General features: G+C 40.6%; 2 protein-coding genes across 23 annotated transcripts in view; one reads left to right on the plus strand and one right to left on the minus strand.

Moving 5' to 3' along the window:
• The first annotated feature begins 71 nt into the window (after positions 1–71).
• Positions 72–23,842, plus strand: NEXN (nexilin F-actin binding protein). Of its 21 annotated transcripts, none has more exons than XM_063343684.1 (14): positions 72–197; positions 7,867–7,948; positions 9,131–9,322; positions 9,464–9,545; positions 9,643–9,791; positions 11,148–11,189; positions 12,341–12,535; positions 12,614–12,787; positions 15,101–15,286; positions 19,399–19,599; positions 20,919–21,140; positions 22,250–22,435; positions 22,885–23,245; positions 23,347–23,842. In XM_063343684.1, exons 2-14 carry the CDS (start codon positions 7,922–7,924, stop codon positions 23,358–23,360), a joined length of 2,031 nt encoding a protein of 676 aa, XP_063199754.1. In that variant the 5' UTR covers positions 72–197; positions 7,867–7,921; the 3' UTR covers positions 23,361–23,842. The 21 variants fall into 21 exon arrangements, with proteins under 21 accessions (XP_063199754.1, XP_063199767.1, XP_063199757.1 ...); XM_063343687.1 differs by having other exon boundaries at positions 138–197; positions 7,871–7,948; XM_063343690.1 differs by having other exon boundaries at positions 187–201.
• The window catches only part of FUBP1 (far upstream element binding protein 1), a 44,471-nt gene continuing 24,896 nt past the window's right edge, over positions 5,004–24,578 (minus strand). Inside the window, exons 21-22 of one of the 2 annotated variants that reach the window (XR_010072229.1) lie at positions 14,332–14,572; positions 5,004–5,967 (exon numbers count right to left, since the gene is read on the minus strand). The gene's annotated coding sequence lies outside the window, so the exon portion shown is untranslated. Of the gene's footprint in view, positions 5,968–13,270; positions 14,024–14,331; positions 14,573–24,578 lie in introns of those variants that run through there. The other variant, XR_010072227.1, reaches the window with a different exon arrangement.

A 24,578-nucleotide genomic window follows, 5' to 3' on the forward strand; every position in this document is an offset into this window, starting at 1 on the left:
GCACTAGCTCGACTCCCCGCCGCTCCACCAGCTAACTGTCACATTACTATTATTAGTTGATTGCTCTCCGTCTGCCATAAAACGACCCGGGGCCTGACCACGGCGGGTATAAAGCCTCCCCCCGGCCGGGCAGGCACCAGCGGCGGTGGAGCGCTCGCTGCCAGCCCGGCGCGTCCCGCTGAGAGGCTGCGGTGGCTGTAAGTACGTGGTGACCAGGAGCTGCTGGGGTGACAGAACGCTGCCATCACCTGGGGCAGCCGCCCCCGCGGCCTGGCGAAGCCGGGGGGTGCCGCCGCCTCAGCCGCGGGCCGGCCGGCAGCGGGCGGGCGGCGGGTCCCCGTCCCCTCCGCCCGCGGGGCCCTCTCAGCCGCAGCCGCGGGGCGGCCTCCCTCCCCCGGTTATTTATAGCTCCGCGGTGCTTCCAGCCCAAAATAAGCCCCGTTGGCCGGGCGGCTGTCCGCGCCCGGGGGGGCGGGAGGGGGGGGAAGGAGCCGGGCTGCGCCCCCCGCCGCGACGAGGGGCCGGGCACGGCGTGCCGAGCCGCGCCGCAGGGCCGGGGCCGAGGCGGGCCGGGCCGGGCCGGGACAGCTGCCGCGGCCCCGGGCTCGCCTGGAATGCGGGCGCCGGCGGCGCGTCGCGACTTTTATGGAAAGTTGCAGCGCCGGAGCGGCGGCCGCAGCCAAGGGGCGCTCGGCAGCCGCCAGCCGGGACCGCGCCGAGCCGCAGCGGCGGGGCAGCGCTCGCAGGTAAGAGCGGCTCCGCCGGCCGCGGGTGGGAGAAGAGGGCTCGGGCTGCCTCCCCCGCCCCGCTCGGCCCGGCGCTCCCCCGCGGCCGCCCGGCCCCGCTGACCCCCGCAGCCCCTCGGCCGGACCCGCCGCCTCAGGGCCCCGCCGCCGGGGAGCCCGTTCCGCCCGACGCCCCCTCACAGCCCCCGCGGGCGGCCGGGCCCAGCGGCTGCCCGGAGGTCGGGCGGGCGGGCGCGGTGGGCGAGGGCCGGCGCCGAGGCCCCCTGGGTTGCGGTGGCAGCCGGCGGGGGCGGGCAGGGAAGGGATAACGGGACGCGGCGAGCGCTGCGGGCTCCCCCGGGGCGGGGTCCCCTCACGGGCCGCGGCTCGGCGGCCGGGCAGGGGCACGGCGCTGCCCCCGCCACCGGGGCGACGGGTTTTAAATGAAATTGTGGCAGGTCGGGGTTGTGCCCGGCGGGGGATCCCGCCCGCCTTCGCGCCTCCACTCGCCGCGGAGCCGGGCGGCAGCGGGGCGGCTCCGGGCGCTCTGCGGGGAGGCGCGGGGCGGGCTGCCGTGTGGGTCTGCGCCGGGCGGTGGTGTGCCTCCGGGAAAAGTTAGTGGAAAATCCCCTGCGTTCGTAGGCGGCGGGTGCCTGCGTGAAGGGCAGCCCCGCGCCGCCGGTGCGCTCGGCAGCGGGCTGGCAGCGCCCCGAGGATCCGCTTCACCCGCGGGCGTGAGGCACCCGCGCCTGGAAGGACGTACTGGGCTCCCGTGACAGCTTACGAACGAGCTGCCGTCGACTTTGCTTTAGGTAAATAAGAGCTTCTGCTAGCGCAATAAACGTCTGCGAAAAAAGGCACGTTAAGTGAAAACGCATCAGTATTTCGGAAAGTAATCAGCAAGTAGCTGGATTCTAGAAAACAGTACTCTCAACCTTCGATCTCGAGTATTAAGAGACCCTAGATCTCTTAGGAAAATGTCCAATTAAATTAAATTGTAAAATAATAATTAGTCTTATAAGAGGGACAAGTGTATTAAGGAACATACAGAGGTACGGCAGTATGTTTAGTATACGTAGAAAGCGCATTCTGGTGAAATACAAGAACTGGGTTGACGGTTTAAGACGTGCCTAAGGAATTCTCTAACTGCATTTGGAATATTTTAAATGAGTAGTTTCCTCCGTGAAAGAAGTCGGACAATCTGTCATTTACCATACTTGGATATTCAGCTTCGAAACTCCTTTAACAAGGAACGGCGCCATGGCCGAGCCCTCTGGAAGCTGGCTGTGGGGAAACGGAGGGGAAGGTTGGCGGTGGTGCAAGAGCAGTTCAGGAAGCAATATGAGGGACCCTTTGCTGTGCACCGAAGGTGGCCATGTCCGCTCAGATGAAGGTGTTGCACACGACCTGGTTTTCATGGGCATCAGAGTAGAGTTGGTCAAGTGGAAGCAGCAGCCAGTCTCCAGGAAGCCAGGAGACCTCTCCTCTGCGGCAGAGGCATGGCACAGGCACAGTGGCCACCGCTGTGTTCAGTCTGAGCTGACCACGAGGAGTCCAGAGAAGAGGCAGATAGGCTGTGTCCTGTCACTGGAGAAGGGAAGAAGCAAATTTCAGTGGTGCTTCATGTCGTGTTTTATCCCACATTCCAGTACCCCGATGTCTGAGGTCCTGTCAGTGGAGTCAAGAAAAGTTGAGCTCAAATCATACTGTTTCTTTTCAGCTGCTGTGACACAAGAGGGGGTGGAAGAACTATGGCATGGGGCAAAACATGCTGGTTTTTCTCTTGGGGATCTCAGTTCACAGTTCGCTGACACCCACGATTAGGATCAGCAGATATCTTGGGACGTGAAATCATGGGCCAGACGATCTCAGCAGGGCTTCCCCCGCACAACAGACCAAACTCTCAGCCCCTACTATGTTTGCTCTGGAACCTATGTACCCTGTAACAGTCTGTGAAGAGAGTAAGGAATTAACAGACAGACCTTTTCTACAGAGAAGGGTGATTTTATTTTTTAACACAGCAGTTGGACTACATGGCACTGTCACATTGAGAGTATTTATAGTTAAATAAACAGACATAGACAAAATCCTTTATAATAAATGTTTTATAAATAACACCATATCTGCAAGGACTATTCTACTATCATATAAGACTTAATAAGTGTTGAAGTGCAATAAATTCAAAGATTGAGGAAAGATTGTGTATGAAATTGAATTATCTGCATCAATTGTTGGTAAGCATTTAATTTAAAGACTGAATGAAGGAGACACAAGCAAGTGGAAGTAGCTTTGTATTTTGTATTTTACAAAATGTGAAGTTTAGACAGCTGGTGTTAATTGTCATTAACTCATTGGCTTCCCTGGAGCCGACGATTTATGCCAGTCCAGGATCTTCCTCTATGCACGGTAATTTTAGTATCTACTTTAGTATCTGTAATTTAGTACAACAACTGGTAGTGTCATTCCAGATGAGTTACAGTAAGGACATAAATGATGGCCATTGCTCTCTTTCCCCTCCTCTTTCCAGTTCTATTTAATATTTCGTTAAATATTTTAACGCTGTGGACTGTGTTTTCCTCTCCTAAGCGCTTTGGCTGCAAGTGGTGAGTTTCCAACTCTCACAATATGGTTTTCTTATATAATGGAGTCTTCCCTGCAAGTAGATCACAAAGAGGAGACAGATGGTAAACGTAACTTAGCCCGTGCCATGAAGGGCTTATTTATAACTCACAGTAGCCGTAGGACAGCAGGGGCCTCCCGAAAGGAGAAATCACAGAGGAACTAGACTTTGTTTAAAGCCCTGGCTTCGTACCCCTATTGTAGAGAGTAGTGTTCAGGTCAGGAAAATGCTGGTGTTTTTCTGTGCCTCGTGTGAGGATGGTAATCACTCCGCTGACGATCAAGATCTGTGTTTTCTAATGAAGGGGGATTTTGTTATTTAGTGGCAGGGTTTTTTATTTGGTTAAAGCTGCACAATATTTTTCGATCAATTGAGGACTCTGACCTCCTTTCAGAAATGGAAATTAATTAAATCTAAGGAGATGGATTTTGGGGCTTGTGAGCCATCAAACCTTCTGTGTGCCCTTAATGGTTTTCTTTGTTCACTTTGATTATTTTGCCTAAAGAAAGGTTTTAGGGATTCTGTGTGAAAAGTTGAAAAAGTGCTATGACCACAACAACTCAAGAGACACTGGAGGTGTTAGCTTGCCCATTTACAGCAAACACATAGGATGCTTGAGAACAGCAGTTTTTTTATTGTTTGGTGCGGGTTTTTTTTCAGAGTATTTGCAATCTGTTGCCTAGTTTCCTACACATTACTGGTTTTGTATTAAAATTTCCCTTGAAACTTCTTAGAGATCACTCTCTGCATTACAGCCAGTCAAGCCATTCTAGTAACGGCATTTTCTCTTCCGTTCAATTCCAGAGGTAGGACCATTGATCAAAGGATGGACGTTAAGTTTCTCTTCTAGGAAAAGTCTCGGTGTAGACCTCCTCTGAAAGGGGAACTGCAGTCTAGTACTTTCAGTATAAACGTTGTAACACCAGAGATATTTCGTTTAATCATAGGAAAGGTAAAATGTGCAGGGGAAAAAAAAAGAATTGGTGTCAGGTGAATGCTAGAGTGATGAGACTGGATAGGCAAAGAAAGCCTAGTAACGAGCTGAGTTCATCTTTCATCATGGTTATGGTTGACATTATAATGATTTTTTCGATTTTTTTCTGAGTGGGAAGCTTCAGTGGGGAGCTCTTACAGCTTCTCCTGAGATATGTTGATCTCGGGAAATAAAGGATTGGACAACTTCATAACAGGACAGATCTCTTCTGAAATAAGTACATGTACAAGTAGACCTTTGTTGCCCTAAAAAACAAGCATTACTTGTATTAGATGAACTCTGTGGGAAAATTCTTGTTACAAAAGAAGGATGTATGTACAACTTAAATATATAATTAGTTCCTCTGAAAAGGGTAGGAAGATATCTTATTTAAAAGCAGCTTTTGTTAGAAAGTAAAACATGTAAAAGTTCCTTGGGTTGGAAAATTTATTACCACCTCCTTTGTGCAAAGCTACCGGCAGATGATGGAGTCACTGTTCTTCCACGATTTGTAGGTGTCAGGACTTCTTGATTTAGCCAGTTTGGTTTTCTCAGCGACAACGCATCGAATGTGTGGATCCTCTCCTAATGATAAGGCAGATACAAAGGAGCTTCAATCCCCTGCTGTTGTTCCTGAAGCAGTGGCCACAGCTTCACAGACACAAGCCAAAACTCAAGGAGTGCTTCTTTTTTTTTCTGAAAGGTACTAAATTGTCCTTACTGGAAATTACTCATCTGGCTTGAGGGGTCCTTGAGGGAGGGTCCCGCTGCTGTCCCTGCTCAAGGTTTAACTGCCCCAGGGAGGGAAGAAAGTGCAAACATGGGTGATATCGTGTTTAGTAATGCCCTGCTGCTTTATAGCCATATCTTTTAGCATCGACGGTGGAGGCAGGATGACTTGCAGATGCAAAATGTCTTAGAGCCAGCTGGCTAGCCTTCAAGCATATTAGGAGTTAGTCATGCCAAGGAACTGGAAAGTAGCCTAAAGTAATAGGAGATATGGCAGTAATCCAAATGGCAGTAATGTACCTGCCATCTTGAGGGCCCACAACCTGTTGGACTGGCACATTTTTGGACATTCAGACAGCAGGAAATTGCAAAGGACATTTCTTCCAACAGTTGCACTTTTAAAGAAAATTTCAGATTTGTTATTTGAGGGTAGGTCTCTCTGCTGTCAGCAGTCTTAGTGGCACTGTCAAGGGGTTCAGGTAATTGGAGCTATCAGGGTCAAGACAAAGGTTTAGCTCAAGAGCTAAATTGCGTTCTCGGACTCGTAAACCTAATCTTCTTCCTACAATTGATTGCACATGATAAGCAAATCAGACTCTGGAATAGTCAGTTTTCAAACGACATTAAGATGAAGCCATATAGAGAGGGTATGTTGCTGCAGTGAAGGTTAGCAGTAACCTTCGTTTGAGGTGTTTAGGTGAAATGGAATTCCTTGTGAAAGATTATCTTTGGGACTTACTGCTCCAGCCCCGTGTGAAGGCTGGAAGGTCTCTATGTCCCAGGCTACTTCGGTGCATGAATTGTACCAACGCATGACGTTCCTTTGTTTTCTGATGGGTTCGTGCAGTAAGCCTTTTATTCAGCTCTGTATTTCAAGTACAAGGCTAAAGGCTATCAGCCACAAGTAGGGAAGAAGAAATCTAAAAAGCAGAGAAACAAAAAGAGAACAGAGGAGAACTTCTCTAAGACCTGCTTAAAAAATGAGGAAGTCAAAGGATTTTAACTAGTTTTGTTACGCTGATCACAATGGGGATTTTACTTACACGCATGAAGTAGGCTAAAGCCTACAAAGACGTGCAAACCCAACTGCACAATATGCAAATGGATATTAAAGTACATGGGGACCTTCAGACCACAAGAATGCTAGTTGAGATATCTGCCTTTCTAGACACAACAGAACTTTCACATGCCATTGCTGATCTGAAACAGTCTAAATGGAAATTAACACTTAGTACTTTTATGTTCATGCGCTCACAAGTGGCAAACTGAACAGCGTCAGTCTACAAATGAGGTATTTGTCAGCTCTGACTTGGGGGGGAATGACTTTCTATACTCATTTGTTGAAAAGGAACTCCCAAGTGTTCTCCTGGACACCTCTGTTGCAGCTGAATTTTAAGAGTTTGGAATTTGTAAATCAGGGCAGGGATTGGTAGCTAAATGCTTGTTTCATATATTGTGACTATTTTCATTTGGAAAAACATCCCAGGATGTCTAAGAATCTCATCTGATGTGTATAGCTACAGCAGCACCAATGAGCACTGATGACGGTGTATTTTCGAAGAGCTTATATGGCAACAACTCTTAATGTTCATTATTTTTAACATCACATAAAATTTCCCATGTTTATAATCTGTTTGTAATTAAGAAATAGAGAACTTACAGGCTCAGAACTACTAAGAACTTTCTGTATCATGAAAAACCCTGACTACAGTTCCTCTAAACCACCCGTGAGAAGTCCCTTCCAGCAGTAAGCTCCTTTTCTACCCTTTTTACTTTGCGCCTTTGAGTCCGTTTGTTTGCACCATGTTGGACACACTGAGTTTTTAGGCTTGGCTGGGACTCAGGGCATCAGCACGGTGCAGAAGGCAATAGCACCACAGTCATGTCAGGATTTCCTTCCTCCCACGAGCTCCGATACACCTGATGATTTAAAAAAAAAAAAAAGAGGGGGGAAAAAAGAGGAAAAGGCTTGCCCTGAACTTGAAGTGCCTTTCTGTTAGGTTTCTAATACACAGAGTAATTTAAAATTTGTAATGCTTTTCTTTTAAAAAATGCAGTGCAATTTCCAGCACACAATTAAATGATACAAACGCTTTCTCCAAGGTATGTATGCGGTTTACCTAACTCATTTTGTAGTTTTTAGCACTAGCTTCCCCTAGAGTAGCCCCAGGAGAAAGAAAAGCGTTATTTTGTATTTCCATGTTGGGGGAAGCGCTGAGGGAGTTGCCAGCCAGGCTGCGACTCAAGCAAGAGCGTACACCCAGGCAGGAGATCCATCCAGCTGCATCTCTGAAACGCAGGTTGGTTCCCCCTGGCCACCGGGCCATCTTTCCTCCTCTCAGCCGTATAAAGGCAAAGCAGCATCTCCAGCAGGCCGCGGGGTTTTGGCCTGAGCACTCCACAAACTCGGTGCAACCTGAGCTCGCTGGCTCGTACGCGAGGCTGAAGCGGAGCGGCGGAGGTGCAGAGCACATTCCTTTCTGCTAGCACGAGCAGGGAGGAAACCAGTTTCGTAACACACCAAACAGGGCAGCCAGAGCTTGGCTCCAAGTTATTTTTCTTTTTTTTTCTTAAATGGAAATTAAAACCCAATATCTAGGACTATATAGAGGGGTTATGAGCATGAATAGTGAATCATAAGCTTGTTCTTTTAATCACTGTTGCATACTTAGAACCTATTCATGTCCTCAAAGGCCTCAGAGGACCAAATGAAATTGTGATACATCGATTTCAGCCTATGCAATGTTATTTACAGGGAGATGGTTAAAGCATCATTTAAAAGGAAAAAAAAGGAATATAACTACAACTGTTTCTTTCAGGTAGAAACTGAAAGCAATCTTAAACGTAGCAGGTGCAGAGCACAGCGCAGTAGCCATGAATGACATTGCACAGAAAACTGAGGTATGTACCAATTTTAAAGTAATCAAAGTAGTGTAGTAATTTACAACTGACGCTTGCAAAAAGAGTAATTACAAACAATTGTAAAAGACAAACAATTATACTGTAAGTCTGCTGGTACTGCTGTTATTTTAAGACAATGGAAGGGCGCTTGAAAGTAGCTTAAGGAAACTATCTGATGTGATGGAATCTGTGAAATACATTCTTACTGTTATTAAAAAAAAAACTGAAGGAGGAAGGCAAAATAAAGGCAAAAAAATACGAAGAAACTTCAAATGATGTGGGGGAAATTCAGGGCAACATTCACATTTAATTCTAAAATGTAAATATTAGGCTACTTCAAAGATTTCTTCGTAGACTTACTGAGCACCAGGAACAAAAGCAGGAACAAATACTATTGCCTTAGGTGGAAAATATGAAACACGGAATGTTCTCAGCCAGTTTTCTCAGCATTACTGTATGGAGGCATTCCTGCAGTCGTTAACAGTAAAAAGAGAGAAAACTTCACAGTAGTTCTGAAAAGTGGGAACTTCTCTTCCTCACATGCAGAGTCGGCATTGGCAAAGAAGCGTCAGTAGCTGTGTCAATATCACAGTCCTGCAAGTCCAGTGATTTTGACACTTTATAACATAAAATCACTGGACTTCTGAGTTTCTCTCACTATTAAAAAAGTAAGTGTATAATGTACTGGAAGTTTTAAATGAACAAATAATACTATTTATTTAAAAACCATATATGGCTGTTGAACTGCTGCAGAAGAAAACATAGATATTGTATTATATCTCTGTGTCTTTATATCGGTTTTAAATGCTGGGGGTGCAGGTGACTGCTTACGATTGAAAGCACCAATATAGATCCATATCTAATTTTAAAAAGCCACAGTAATTGAAAATGCATATTCACATAGTTCATATAATTATTTATGTAGCTATTTATTACAATTACTTATGGCCTAAGCTTAATACAATGTTAAATGTTGCTTTGGATATTTTAGTATGTATGACTATTTATGAACAAATGCAATGATGGTTAATTGATGATGGCTAGTGGCACGAAGTTCATAATCCCAAACGCACTTCTGTTTTACGTTCTTACATTCTTTCTAATCCAATCTATCAGAATATTTCTGTCCATCTGTTTCACCTTTCTTTTTCTTATCTTCATTTCTTCTATATCTTCACCAAGATTCTGCTTTCTTCATCTAAACCCGTCCAAAAATCCTATGTGCCCAAGCTTCACAAGGGTGATGTAAAGGATAAATTTGAAGCTATGCAGAAAGCAAGGGAAGAAAGAAATCAAAGGAGATCTAGAGATGAAAAGCAAAGAAGAAAAGAACAATATGTTAGAGAGAGAGAATGGAACAGGAGAAAGCAGGAGGTTATTGTCTTTGCAAATATTTTGTGTTATTTTAATATTCAATATTATAAGTGAAAATCTTTTCACATTATTTTACGACAATAATACTGGAATTTTATTTAAGGTATAAAGACAGTTTACTTTCTGTGTTTCATCAACTAGATGAAGGAACTGCTTGGATCTGATGAAGACGATGACGCAAAATCATCTAAAATAGAAAAAGGTTATGTTCCAAAGCTCATAGGTAAGAGAGAGGCCTGATTTTAAAGCTCACATAATTCACTAGATAAGTATCAGATAATAATTCAGGAACTACTGAACTGTGTATTTCATATTCACAGGAACCGTTAAAGGCAAGTTTGCAGAAATGGAAAAGCAAAGGCAAGAAGAAGAAAGAAAAAGAACGGAAGAAGAAAGAAAGCGCAGAATTGAACAAGACATGATTGAGAAAAGAAAAATCCAAAGAGAATTAGCAAAAAAAGCACAGGAGGTATGTTCATCTGATCACAATAGTCAGGATATAACTGTAAACAATCAACACAAGAAAAGTTTTACATTGATCAGAAAGATCTGATCTTAAGATTTATGATAGTGGTGATTTACATGGAAAATGCTTGATGGGACGGAAGTGGGGAATAATGTTCAGAGAATCTTCATCTTCTTTATGGTAACAATTTTTTTAAGCACTAAACTTGAGTTATAGATGAAACCAGGTAGGCATGACCCTGGTAGGAATGCGAATCAGGCAAAAATTTTGGTGTCATAGGCATACAAGAGTTTATAGAATTCACTGAACTAATTTAAAAGTGTTTCTTGTATTTTACTGATCCTTACTTTAGACAATTTTTGCTTAGAGATTAGTGCATACAGTTCAGTGATAGATGAACAAAGGCAAGCGAGAACAACTAAGAAACCGCCATCAGCAGGCAAAAAAGAGAAGATAATAACGTAGTAAAAATCATAAATCACGAAGATTCAGATCATGTTTTATTCCTTTGCTATTTTGTGAATCTTTATTACATATACATGTGAACAGACTCCAACTTTTGGTGATGCCAATAAAGCAAATTTTGTCTTTTGTAGAATTTTGCATTGGGGTATCGTGTTTAATTCCATTTGTAAGTTTTCTTCAGTGCTGCAAATACTGCAGTGAGAGTGAACATCTAAATGACACGGTAGAACCATAAGCCAATTTTTATTTAACAAAAGACAGTAGTCCTTAATTTTGGTTTGGTTTTGTTGTAAGAAGAGAAAAACAATGCTATAGGAGGAGCCAGTTTTCAACAAGGACTTGGACAGTATTTTCTACTAAGACTTTTAACATTGTTAAAACCAGACTTTTAACTGGAAATGTGCCTAACATATTTCATCTACTCTGAAAGGCAGAAGTACATACCATATAGAATTTTAGAAAGTATGTTAGTTTTTGACAGAAACATACAAAGACACCATAGGAAGCAAATACAGCAATAGGCTTTTTGCAGGAGTTGAGGGAAAGATAATGTCACTTGAATCAGAAACAATCAATTAATTTGCTTTAGCTTTTCTTCTTTTTACACATTTCTGGAATGCTTACATGAAGACTGGACATCTAAAGCACTCGGTTCACCCTGAAGTGTTAAGAATGCGTTAGCATACTTTCTGTATGATGTTTCATGTCGTGTTCCCTCTTCCTCAACAAGCTAACCTACCTGAAGTATTCCAGCAAAGGTTCAATCATTACCATCTCTGTGAATTTAAGTGCTACATACATATCACTGATACAATAAGAATTTCCAGTTCTATGTTTGCAAATCTAAGGCAAAGAGCCAAAGTAATGTAATCATATGAAATTCTCATTTAATAGATTGATGACTTTAACAATACGGGAACTGAATCAGCAGCAGAGGTAATCAGATTTTTTTAAAGAAATGTTCACCTACATTTTTATTCACTTTGTTTTATTATTGTAATTTGGGCTGGGAAAAGGGCACACAACCACTTCAACCAAGAAGCTAACAATTTTTTAAAGTATATGAAACCATATGTCTGTACTTGAAGTGAATTTATTTAAGTCTGCACTGTGAATAGTTTGTGCTTAAAAACATCTAAAATGTAAATATTCAAAGCCGCCAGAATGATTTGAGATACACTGGCAATGATACTCTAAGTCCTCTTGCTTTGGAAAGTTGTCATCTTAAAAGCTCTTTGCCTTAAACTTGAAATTACAAGGGGATTCTGTCAATATACAGATGTTTGAACACCTTACTCAGTTCACTGTTTTTTCTAATTGACTAGTTCACCACATGGCTTTGGATTGCTTGAACACCTTACTCAGTTAACTTTTTTTTTTTCTTTAATTCACTAATTTACCATATGGATTTGGATTTTAAGTCTTGCAAATAGATGTTTAATTTCAAAAAGCTAGGTCCAAAGATCCTATTGCCTTTCACTAACACAAGAAAATCACATTCCTACTACAGTTTTGGAAAGACAAACAAACATTAGTTTCCAGTTATTTGACAGTATCCCCGTTAATCATGGTATTTTGTGGAAAAAAAAAAAAAAAAAGGGTAACATGTATTTTGACAAGTTGTGAAAAGAGTTTTGAAGCAGCAACATCCTTCAAAAAAATTACTGACAAACTGTATACTGCTCTCTAGAACTACTAGTTTTACTCCAACCGCAGTATATCCTTGACTGGGTAAATACAAGACTGGAACTAGAGCATGGCTACAATTGCTATGCATCCAAAATTTCACCTGTTCTTCTCCAAACCATGACTATTTATAACTATCAGTTAATGAAAATATGTAAAGAAATGAAGGAGCTTGCGAGCAGTTACGTTTAAAATATAATTCAGCCTTGATGCTCTTCAGATGTTACAAGAAAACTAGCGACTGCCTGAGGCAGATAGGTTTATTCTTGTTGGTAATACTCAATGCAAGTAATTCTCTTGGAAGCTTTGGCGCACAAAGGTAAAAACAGACTCATTTCTTAATGAAACTGATATCTAGAAGTCACGCTTTATGAAAATATAATAAATATCTTTTTGGACAGGAAGGGGATGATTCACTGCTAGTTACAGTAGTGCCTGTAAAACCCACCAAAACACCTGGGAAGATGAAAATAAACTTTGAGAACACAGGAAAGGAGAGAGCAGACCAAAGAGAGAGACAGGATGAAGAAATGAAGCTAAAATATGACGAACAAAAACAATTCCTTAAGGAAACCAAGTGCCTTTCATATGTCATGGTAAACCACTCATCTAAAAATAGCTGAGAAATGAATAGCTATTATGTAAGATATAACTATTTCATTTTTCTTACACAGGGTGAAAATAAAGAGAATGAAACACAAGAGTCTCTGTCTCCGGGTAAGCTGAAAGTAACATTTGAGGAACTTGAAAGACAGAGACAGGAAAATCAAAGGCGGCAAGCAGAGGAAGAAGCGAGACAGCGTTTAGAAGAGGAAAAACGTGCCTTTGAAGAAGCTAGACAGAGAATGGTAAAGACATGTTTTGTTCATCTAGTTACAGAATTTTCACATAGGATATGCTTTTATGTTCTTTCCTGTATCTGATTCTTTTTTCTTATTCCTTAACTATATTTCAAGCTGTTGAGAGTCTGAAAATTGCATCACCATTAATTTTCGGCCTTAGTTCTAACTCAGTAACCACACTGGCATAATGCTTTAGACATTCTTTTAGTAAAACCGGGGCATTTACATGTTTTAAATTTGCCAGCAATCTTAGCAGGCTTTATACCTACTTTGTAGCACCTTAAGCTGTAAGTTCTCAAGTAGACAATTAGCTGTCTGTTTTGTTCTTAGATAGTGCTTCAGATGTTTCAGAAACCAGTTTTTTTTGATGAAAACATTCTGTAGTAACAGAATGCTATTTCTTACTCCCATATTTATTTATAAATACAATAGATAAATACATCAATTACAACTTTCCTCTTATGAAGAAAGGGAAAACAGACAGGTCAGCTCTCTTGTATGTATTGACATAAATAACAATATACTAGGAACTACTAGATGAAGCCCCAGATTGTCAGAAGTGTAGCTCAGAATTCCTGTTTTACGTTACTTGCAAGGCTGCCTCCAAACGTGTTCTTTATCATAAGCCAGACTTATTCTACATCAACTATAAACAGACCTCACTATAGTTTGTTCTTTGAGCACACTAAAGGAATCAGACACTTAGGATTAACATAAGATATACCAGATAGTTTAGTTCTGTATTTCCTCACTGTACTCCATTTCCAAAAGCATTTTTTAAGTTCTGTATTTAAATATCTTTCCCTTGTACAATCATGATCACTATGACTTGGTTAATTCACATACAAAGAAGATTAATGAGAAATGAGATTTTAATCTTCCGTGAAATCTTCAAAAATATTATTTCTAGGAATTTCCTAACTTAAAAAGAGTATAATTATGAATGGGCATTCTTGGACAAACAGCTCGAGATCACTATGTTGACTGTATTTCAAAAACATTCAGGAAACTGATATTCTCCAAGAAAACAAAAAACAAACCCCAGAACCCCCAGAAAGCTGAAACACTTACATTCCCAGCTGGTCCAAACTGAGAGGGTTCTAGGTTTAGGCAGATACACAAATTGTAGTTTACTCCTTTATCTCCACCTCCAATAAATCACTTCACCTTTCTGCACCAGTGACCTTGACATTCTGTCAATAACGCACTTTTTTCTTGTTATTTGGGGGTGGGCAGGGGATACTAGTGAAGGAGAAGAAGGAAGAAAATGAAGGAGAGAGAACTTCATGAAGTCACTAGCCATTCTAAATGAAGTTTTGTTCACATTTCCCACCCTTATGTATATGTGTTTATTAACCAAATAATATACTTTACAAATTCCTTATTTCTAGCATGCAGTTCTATCTGCTGTCAGTGGTCGTCAAAATTTGAAGTTAAAAGTTTTCTTAAAGGAAGAGTTCAGCAGTTAATTTCCTTCAGTTCTTTCTTTTTTCTACACAAATTCCAAATAAAAGATTTCTTTAATTCCCTTAACTGGCCACCCCACGTACCAGTCCCAGGGCTGCTTGCAGTATAGAGAAATCTGGAATACCGATACTCTGACAGGTCCCAATTTCCTCCATAAACAAATAAAGTACTCTGAGATATCTTCTGAAGATGGTTTGTTCTTTTGTTCTTGATTGCAGTTGGCAAACCCCAGGCTTCCCTTAGCAGATAAGTGTTCACTGGAGACAAGTAACAGTGAGGAGATCAGAGTATCTCAGTTCCCATTCTTCAGTGATGATTAAATGTCTAAAAAGAAAAGAAACAAACATCTCAGTCTGGAGTAACAGCAAAACGTTAATAGGTTTAGCTTTGCTATCAAACTCTACAGCATTTTTTTAACTGATAAGTGCATTGGTGAAAACAATTTATATGCAAACAAAAAGGCTTGATGGAATAAAGGTCTATGAAAGTGATGTAAAGAAAGTGAATAGGGAGCGATTTACAATAAAGGATCCAACCCTGAGACCATAAAATATGTACTTAATTGTTCAGCCTTTTCCTGATAACACGTTGTTCTTTGAATTACACACTCAAAGGATCTTTAAAAATTATAGAAGCTGCATAGAGGACACTGAAATATGTTCGTTTTTTCCCTCGCCTGGCTAAAATTGAGACTAAAATGTTTCTTACCAAACTCTTCATACAATTTTCCTCCAGGAGGAAAAAAAAATTATAAAAGATCAGAAAGGAATTAATGGAGTATTTATTTACTAGAAAGAATATCTTTATGTTTGTATAAGTCCGTTCTATTTTTCCTCTTCCTCTTCTCTGAAGATCAATGAAGGTGGTGATGAAGAATCTGAAAATTCTGTTAAAGAATTCCGCCCTAGTAAACTCAGACTCAGTTTTGAGGAGATGGAAAGACAGAGGAGAGAAGAGGAAAAGAGGAAAGCAGAAGAAGACGCAAGACGACGCATAGAAGAGGAGAAAAGAGCATTTGCTGAAGCAAGGAAGAACATGGTATGGCTTTTTTGTTTAGTGTAACTTTTACCTAAGTCTCCAATGAACTAGAAAGCAGCTCTGGGAAGAAGCTTTAAATACAGTTAGGAATGCCTGCTTCAGCTCCTTCGTTAATTAGCTCACCTCACTACTTATTAGAAGGGGTGTGGGGGGGAAACTAATCAACTTCGTTTACTAAAAATCATCACAGAACAATCCTTACAGCAAGCCTACAAAGGATTTCAAATAATTTAGGCAAAACCAGATATTGTATCTAGTGGGTATTATTACGCTAGATGCAACAAACTTGGAAAGCAAAATATTTTCCCGAGGAGGATTAGTTAGGGGTTTTTGGGGGGAAGAGCAATTCATTTTACTTCTCAAAATTTATCTCCCTACCTTTACAGGGTGTCCACCAATCAGCTATTACTAAAGCATAATTAATGGCACACTAGAACATTGCTCACCACAAGTACAAATTTTATAGTCATCTGTAGCCCCTTAGGAAGGAAAAATTAAGACTGAACTCAGCTAATTGATGGTTTTATTGCATTGCATTGCTTGTTCAGAGAAACAGAAAAAGTAACTGGTGGCATTTCCCATTAGAATAATTCGTAATATAGAACTTCCGTAGACAAATACAGATATTTGTGACATGCAACGACTTCTAAAATTTGAGTTAAGATTGTATTGCAGACCAATTTTCAGGGTCCTAGGATTGGCATACTGACACTGCCTGAAAGCAGAGAAAGATGCCTGACTTCAGAGGGTGGCAACAGCATTATTTATATAAAATAACAAGCACGGAGCTTTTCACTGTATTCTTCATGCTTATTCCAACAACTTCAAGTTTCAGCAGGATTTCGGGTGTAAGCCAGTTACTTACGGGTGGCTGTTAGGAAATACAGTATTAAATTACACAACTACCAACTAAAACTAAGTATTGCTTGTTTCAAAAGGAAGGGCAAGGCATGCCATACAGAACTGTGGAATAACCTGCCCATCCGGCAGAGTCTTCCTACATTCCCCTCTGTGGTTTTATTGGGAAAGACCAACTGCACGCCTAACAAAGTTTTCTTCATCATTCAAAGCAATGCTTTTGAGACAAATTAAAGCTTCCTACAACTACTGATATTGCTAGCAGTGCTCCCTCTGCCTGAAAGTTGGGCCAAAGACAAGACCTCTACCCTGAAAGACAGCCCAGAGAAACTACAGTGTAAACTTATATTTGATATTGTACCGGTAAGCAATTATGGAAAATAGCGTCTTCTCATACCTGCAAAGAGGGAAAATAGAAGCTAAAGCCACTACAAAAAGAAAAAAAAAAAAGAGTGCTGCTGGACTTCTGCCATTACAATTTTTACAAAGAGCCAGCAGACAACTAACAGAAAGCAAAGAAAGTGCGTGCTGTCTGCTGGTTTTTCCTGCTTTTTTGAGAATCTCTTTTCTCTGACTCAGTATAGCAAGAACCTGAGCTCAAGTGTCCAGGCAAGAAAAACCTCACTGACGAAGCAGGATTTAATCCATTAGATGCAGCAGAGAGTCTATGACCGCACTGTAACAGCACACAGTGAAGACATTCAGTAATTTAAAAAAATTGACTGGCAATGTATTTTCAGCATAGACACGTTTGAGAACTTTGCTAATTAGCATCCTGAATACGAACAACACACTCTCTATTACTTGTAACAGGAAAAGTAAGCCTGTGCTTTCCCTATTTTCCACAGCTACACGATGTAGTAGCAACGCAGATGTGCTTTTACATGTTGTAAGAACACATTAGTCGTCCCTTTCAGAAGTAGTAAAGCCTCACATTCAATTTGTATGCAAGCATTTAAATTAAGTAGTTATCTTAGAACCTTTTTCATGTTTATTCATTTTAGTTTAGTTTCGAAAGTACAGGCGCATAGAAGTAGTAATATTGTTGCTGGAAAACAGAAAAGCCGCTTCCTTTTGGAAGGATCTCCCTATTTCACATTTACTTGTGCTACACCTCTCCCTCCACGCATCCCCCCATCAGGGTGATCGCTTTCAGACAGATGCATTCATCTTTCATCCCTCTCAGTCTCCTTCCATTAGAGACTGTGTAAAGAACCTGTCTTAGCAAGAATTAAAAAACATTCCACTTCCTATCAGTCGCTGTTTGCCCACTGAAAACTGGCTGACTGTGCTGCAGTTATGGCTGTCGCGGGACTGTTTCTCACTACCTTCTGTTCCCACTTTGCAGAAAAAAACAGTGTGGTCTCGCTTCACAAAATACGGCTAAAATATTTACTGAACTAACCACAAGGGTTTTGCGCATCACACAATTCAGCCGAATTTCTTGCTGTGTTTTTTAAACAGGAATAAGTTGGCTTACTCTCTTTTCATAACTTACTGCTTCAAAAATACGAGCAGACAGCTGCTGGTGCTTGCGCGTACACACAGCTTTTTACAGTTGATACATAACGCCTTGGTAAATTTTGAATTAATGCCTCTCCTACTCACTTAGCTCTGTATCTTCTCAAAGTGACGAGCATACGGACTAATGCATCACAAGCAAGAGACTTTCACATTTCTTCACTGGTTTGGCTGTGGTTAGCCCCTGAAAACGATGTGGCCATGCATTGTTTTCATTAAAGGAAATAGTTTACAGCTTTGGTTTTTGACACCGCTTCTCCACAACACAATTTCAACAAATATGCTCATATTATGCAAAACGAATGAAGAATGCAAGGCATGGTGGGGCTGAAGTCCAACTGTAAGCTTACTTGGAGGGAAAATCTGTAGGAAATCTATAGTGAATAGTAGTATTTAAGTGGGATTGAGTCAAAAAAACTGTTGGAAGAGCTGTGACAAATAAAAAGGATATGGGCAAAGTCGGTCAAGACACCAGCATGAACTATGATGGCACAAAGAGCTGTGAAATGTTTAGGTTGCAATGGCAGTTAGTAGCAATAAAGAGAAAAGGGAGTGCCAAGGAATCTTTTAAAAAAAAATATATGTTTATTCTCTGTTTCTTTATAAAGCTAGCCAAAATACTTTCTCAAATGGAAGTTTTGCTCCTTTAATTCTTTTTAGCATTTGACTGGTTACTACCGTTGGGAATGCCTACAACTGAAGGCACGTTGGGCTCGTCAATGTTTGCCAAAAGGCTTTTCAAACATGCGCTGACGAAATAGTGCCTCAAGCCACATGACCACGCAGTTCCAGATGGGTACCTGACCTCATCTCACGCATTTATCTACAGAACATTCCTGTCGAGACACTCTCTGTTACTGTTTACATAGTTACATGCACAAACATACGTTTGTATAGGTTTTATCAAGAAGTTATTTTAAAATCTTCCTGCATAACTCATGTCATGCTACCTGGCCACTTTTGTAGAACACAGCTTCATATTTTAGCAATGCTTTGCTTCAGCAAATTCAGTCTGATAAAATACTTGTTCTTACACTTCCTGCTTTTGGAAGTAATGAAAATCGCCTTTCCTGGGCCCTACCATCTTCTTATAAATGAGTCTACAAAATAAGCAACCTGCTCAAGAATGACCATCAAAGCCCAGCCCTGCTCCGAAGCCAGGGAAGAGGACAGGGAAGGGAGGAAAGCCTTGCTGCTGGGTTGTGCAAGGCAACCAACTGGCAACTAACTTACTATAACCAATTTGTGCAGAAGAAGAGTTTCTTGTAGAAAACTGCATTCAGTTATCCTTCCTGTGAATACTAATTTTGCTTACGAACAGGAATATAATTCAGTTTGCTTAGAAAAAGATTACAGATGTATGTATTTCGTCGTTAAGAGCAATGGCATTCAAACACAAGCACTTTTTGTAATGATGGTCTGTGAAGGAAACAGGAATTAATTGTTTCAGGTCCCAAAGCTGCATTTAGAGGACATCCTCTCCGTTATCTTGCAAAAAAGGCCACATTTTAATAAACAGCTTCATAGTCATTATAGAAATTTCATATTGTAATAATAAAGAGCTAAAGCAAATACAACATCCCCCAAATATTAGAGGAATATCCATGTCGTCATATTGGATCTTACTGTACTGTGGCAGGTGTGGCAAAATACTCAGTTATCTTTATGTCTGAGCAACACTGATCTCATCACAGGTCCCTTCAGGATGTAGCACTAATGCTCTGCATTTCCAGCAGGTGCTGGATGATGAATCCCCAGAAATGTTTAAAACATTTTCTCAAGAATCTCTTGTACCTGGCAAACTGGAAATTAATTTTGAGGAGTTACTGAGACAAAAAATGGAAGAAGAAAAGAGGCGCACAGAAGAAGAGCGTAGGCAAAAGTTGGAAATGGAGAAGCAAGAATTTCAACAGTTGAGACAAGAAATGGGAGAGGTTTGTTTCTCAAAGGATATGTTAAGCATGCTCTGAATAAGGTTGGACCAGATGATCCTTGAGGTCCCTTCCAACCTGGTATTCTATGGTTCTACTCTGTGATTCTAGGAATAAAAATATAATAGATCATTGCGGTTAATTACTGAAATCTGTAACATTATATATAATAAGATACATATTTTTTTATCACTAATCTATCAGGAAAATGCTTTTATCCCTTGCTGCCCTTAAAGTAAAAGCACGATTTCAAATTTACGATTTTATTTTACAGTCACTTCTGAAAATTCTACGGTATTACTAAACCGATTTTGTAATATTTACAGTATTGGGAGAACAGAAACATCTAGTTCCCAAATGAATATACAACAGTGAAAGTAGGAAAGAGCAAAATTCTTTCTTTTCCTCAAGGGAATGCTGAGTTAACTAATTAGGAAAGAATTACAGTGCCCTCAACCTATGTCTAATCAGTGTATCAAGGGTTTGAAGACTGTCACAGTTGGTTTTAAAAATCACACACAAAATTTGCTTTGCATACCAAATGCCTAAAACACCACGTTCATGAACTTTACGCTTCCATTTCATTTAGTTGTGGGCGGCAATTCTTTATTATTCCCTTTTGAATGTTACAGGACTACACTTACTTATTTTTGTTAAGCTGGAGTGAGTAATAAAGGCCCTAGCTTGCAGACTTCTCAGGTAAATTTTGTATTACATCCTGGGGAAGAAGGGAGAGACAGGGACACCCAAGTAAAATGCGTGTACATCCTTACTGTCAGTCAGAGGTCATAAAAGGAGGGAGTAAAGCACCAACGATTACAGCTTCAGACGTGGTTTGACTACGGGATCCAGAACTGCCATTGCTTTTCCAGGCATGACGTCCTGAAAGCTTTTTAGTGAATTTAAAAAAAAAGTAATAATTTTCTGTCTATCAAAGTAGGTTTTAGAAAATTCTTTCCTATCATCTTGCAAGTAAGTCAGAGAGGTAAATCATGGATCCCGGATAACTTAAGTTTTTTGTATCGCTAGGTGTCCGGCTTTCTGAGCCTGTGAAGGGTGGTTTGTTGACAGCAATCCTTGAACAAAGGCTACATTCAAGCAAGATGTTTTAAAATCTGTATCTAGTTTGGATGCGATACAAATGCAGCAATCCTGAGAACAGCAAGGGAAAAAAAAGAAATTAGAGGGAAAGGGTCTCTGTGCTGATTTCAAATAACTAAGAGAACTGGTGAAGTGTATTAAGTGACACCCATCTGTGGGAAGAATAGGTAGTAAAAATTAGGGCATTATCCACCTTAACGCATTCTGTAATTTCTGAACAGCTGGAAGAAGAGTCTGAAACTTTTGAGCTAAGCAAAGAATATGAAGAATTAATAAAGCTAAAAAGAAGTGGTTCTATTCAGGCGAAGAATTTAAAAAGCAAGTTTGAAAAAATAGGACAATTGTCTCAAGAAGAAATACAGAAGAAGATTGAAGAAGAGCGAGCTAAGCGAAGAGCAATGGATGAAGAAATAAGAGAAAGGGAAGCTGAAAAATTTCAAGAGGTAAGTTACATTCTGTATATGTTAATAATATACTTGACTAGCACACTAACGATCCAGGAGGGGACAATGCTGCTGCTTTCACCAAAGTTTGCTCCGTTTCCAAAATGATTTTCTCCCTTCTTTCCTGGTCCCCCCCTTTGGATGCATGAGGAAATCTCACCTCAGCATCCCTGAAGAAAACAGCACCAGTTTACTATCAGTCATCTGGTCAAGCAGAGATCTGCTTTTCTGCTTAAAGTCCTCAATTCGGCATCTTAACAAGCTGCAACCTGCCAGCCTGAGGGTTTGAAACATTCGTGTTTGAGAATTCATCTATTGATCATCACACGCATTGCTTCTCCGCCTGAGCTCATTCTCCACTGTATGAATTAAAAAAAACCCCACAGCAATCCCATATGAAGATCAAGCCTTTTTATCATCTTAACTTGTTTCTTAGGGTAGAGCAGAAAAGGATGCCTGCTTATCTATGCTTCAGACCGGAACCTGTCACATTTTTTCACGCATTTCTTGTTTTTACAAGAAATGAAACTATCGGTCTAACCAAGTCAACACTCTGCTCTGTGACCCAAAACACCAACGTGAGCTTTCATGACACAATCACGTGCCAGTGCAGGAAACTTAACTGTAGGCAGCTTGGTCCGAGTCTCATCCTGAGGTTCGTTCCCACAGTAGTCAGTCATGTCAGTATCGGCTCAAAGCCTATCTTTTTGAGCTTTTAATTTAATGACTGACACCAATTGTGTTTCTAAGGTCAACCTGTGTTAGGTGTTGAAGCCACCGTAACATCGTGGCATGAAAAGTCAAGTCACTAAGGATTTACCGTTGCCACAAGACGGTACTCAACTTCTATATGAACAGAAATCTTTAGGAGTATTTTTCTGCCCAGCATTTTTGAAATTAACTTTGCAAGTATTTTGCCCTGTCCCTGGGATAAACTATTATGAGACTTGATCTTAAACCCAACATCAAACAAACCTCTGACAAAAACAGGACTCTAGGTGGCTTTGCTGTTAAGAGCTACCGCTCTACAAAACTAGTTTTATTATCATATAGACTTAAAACATAATAAAGGAATTAAGTCCTACTTTGTTTTTTTTGTCCCCTCCAAGGATGATGAGGTAGATGTGAGACCAGCCAAGAAATCTGAGGCTCCGTTTACTCATAAAGTAAACATGAAGGCCCGTTTTGAGCAAATGGCAAGAGCCAGGGAAGAAGAGGAGCAGAGGAGAATTGAAGAACAGAAGTTACTACGCATGCAGTTTGAACAAAAAGAAATCGATGCAGCGTTACAGAAGGTAGAAATTACAAAGTACCTTTTCTTCAGTCCTAAGTGTCTTTTAATCTAGCATCTGATCACCACTGATGGCAACGCTGCCAGAAGCATAAAAGGAACATTAGACTTGTTTTAACAGCTGCTGTGAATTGCTGCAATAATGTAAAATTGCTTTTGGTATTTTCACATGTCTTGAAGAGTACAATGCAAAGAAAGTTCATTGTATCCTTTGAATAGTCTGAAAATGGAATCTGCATTCATGCCTATATTTTAGCCCAAGATTCCAGCCTCATTAAAATCCATTTTACTGCCTGTTCCATGTGCAGATTCAGTGCATTGTTACCTAGTGAGGACAGGTGTGGCGTTCCCCCTTCTCAGAAACATGGTAACTTTTCTGTAATCAAATGCATCACTAGCCATCATACTGCTATTGCTGCTTTAAGTGTTCTAAATCAACTTATTTTAAAACAGAAAAGAGAAGAGGAAGAAGAGGAGGAGGGAAGCATTATTAACGGTTCTACTTGTGACGATGAGGAGGATCAAGCTCGATCTGGAGCTCCCTGGTTCAAGAAGTCACTGAAGAACACATCAGTTGTCGATGGCGAGCCAGTGAGATTTACAGTTAAAATTACTGGAGAACCGAAACCTGAAGTTACATGGTGGTTTGAGGGGGAAATGCTGCAGGACTCTGAGGACTATCAATATATTGAAAGAGGAGAAACCTACTGCCTTTACTTGCCAGAAACCTTCCCAGAAGATGAAGGGGAATATATGTGTAAAGCAGTCAACAACAGAGGCACATCTGCTAGCACCTGTATTCTCACCATTGAAAGTAAGAGTTAGCCTTTTAATTTGCTTAATTCTCACTCTTCTTGCATCTTTCCTATTATGAAAATCTAATTATCTGTTTCTCTTAACTCTTTTATTTTCTAGCTGATGACTACTAATACTCTACTTTAGCTGGAATCTTTCTTCCCCTCAAAACTTTCTTACTGCATCATCTCTTTCTCTGATGGGGCCAACTAAAGAAAGCAAGGATACGCACTGATTTGTCATTCCTGCATCACATAAGAATAACCTTCAAATTGTGAGAGCGTCCAGGTTCCTTGCGCAATACAAAAATTACTATTAAAGGCTAAAAAGAAGGAATCGATGTATGAAAGATCAACTAAGCAAAAAAGCTGAATTATAATAGTCTCCCACATTTGAAGACCATCTGTTGTGTAATAGTATAAAGCTAAATACACAATCTGGAAACTTGTGTAGTAGTGTAAATCTATTGGCATATTTTGCATGAACACTGAATATTTAAGCTGTTTTACTTTAACCCAGAGGCATTGAACTGGCAAAAGGAAATACTTATTGATAATGATTTTCAAAAACCCCAGTGTACTATTTTTAAAGAATAAAAGATGACGTAACTGCTCAATTTTGTTGTTTTGTTTCAAAGAGCATTAGTTTTTTTGTTTCAAAATGGGCTTGGATTTAAACTTATGCTCTTATCAGCCTATGCAGCTGATAGTCCAAAATAAAAAAATAATCTCAGTGAGGCTCGTAGCAGTCTCTACAGTACCAACATTTGCTTGTAAAACTTCCCATTTTTCATTGCTTAAATGATACAGGAACAGTTGTTGGCAAAATATGAGCCTATCATAGTTAAAGTTGGTAGGAAGCAAACGTTAAGAAAAACATTTTCAGAAAGTGCCTTGCTTCTCAATCTCTGTTCTTTCAATGCAATAAATTTATTGCTGCATCACTAAACATTGTCTTCTTAAGGCTACTGTACTCTTTTTCTCTAAGACCTCTAGATACCAACACCAATGTCGTCGTGCTAACACCATCTCATTGTTCAGTTTAAGCTTCTGTAGGAGTAATCTTACAAACAATAGCCACATTTTAAACTAAAGAACATGTATAAGCCTTAACATAAAGACAAGGTAAGCTGCAGCAAGTTAGATTTATGCAGTCATTTCAAAAAGAAATTTTCCTGTGGTTGAATCTGCTGACTGCTTTTTGTACAGTTACCTATTGCAAGTCACTCTTTCACCTTAATAAAATAGTTACAAATTCAGAAACATCTTGAAAAAAATGGTAATAAGCTGCATGATGCTTTGAATGATATTTATCCTAATAGCCAGATAAATATATTTTACTTCATTTCATGT

Source organism: Chroicocephalus ridibundus, chromosome 8 (genome assembly GCF_963924245.1).
Source record: "Chroicocephalus ridibundus chromosome 8, bChrRid1.1, whole genome shotgun sequence".
NCBI classification, from domain to species: domain Eukaryota; kingdom Metazoa; phylum Chordata; class Aves; order Charadriiformes; family Laridae; genus Chroicocephalus; species Chroicocephalus ridibundus.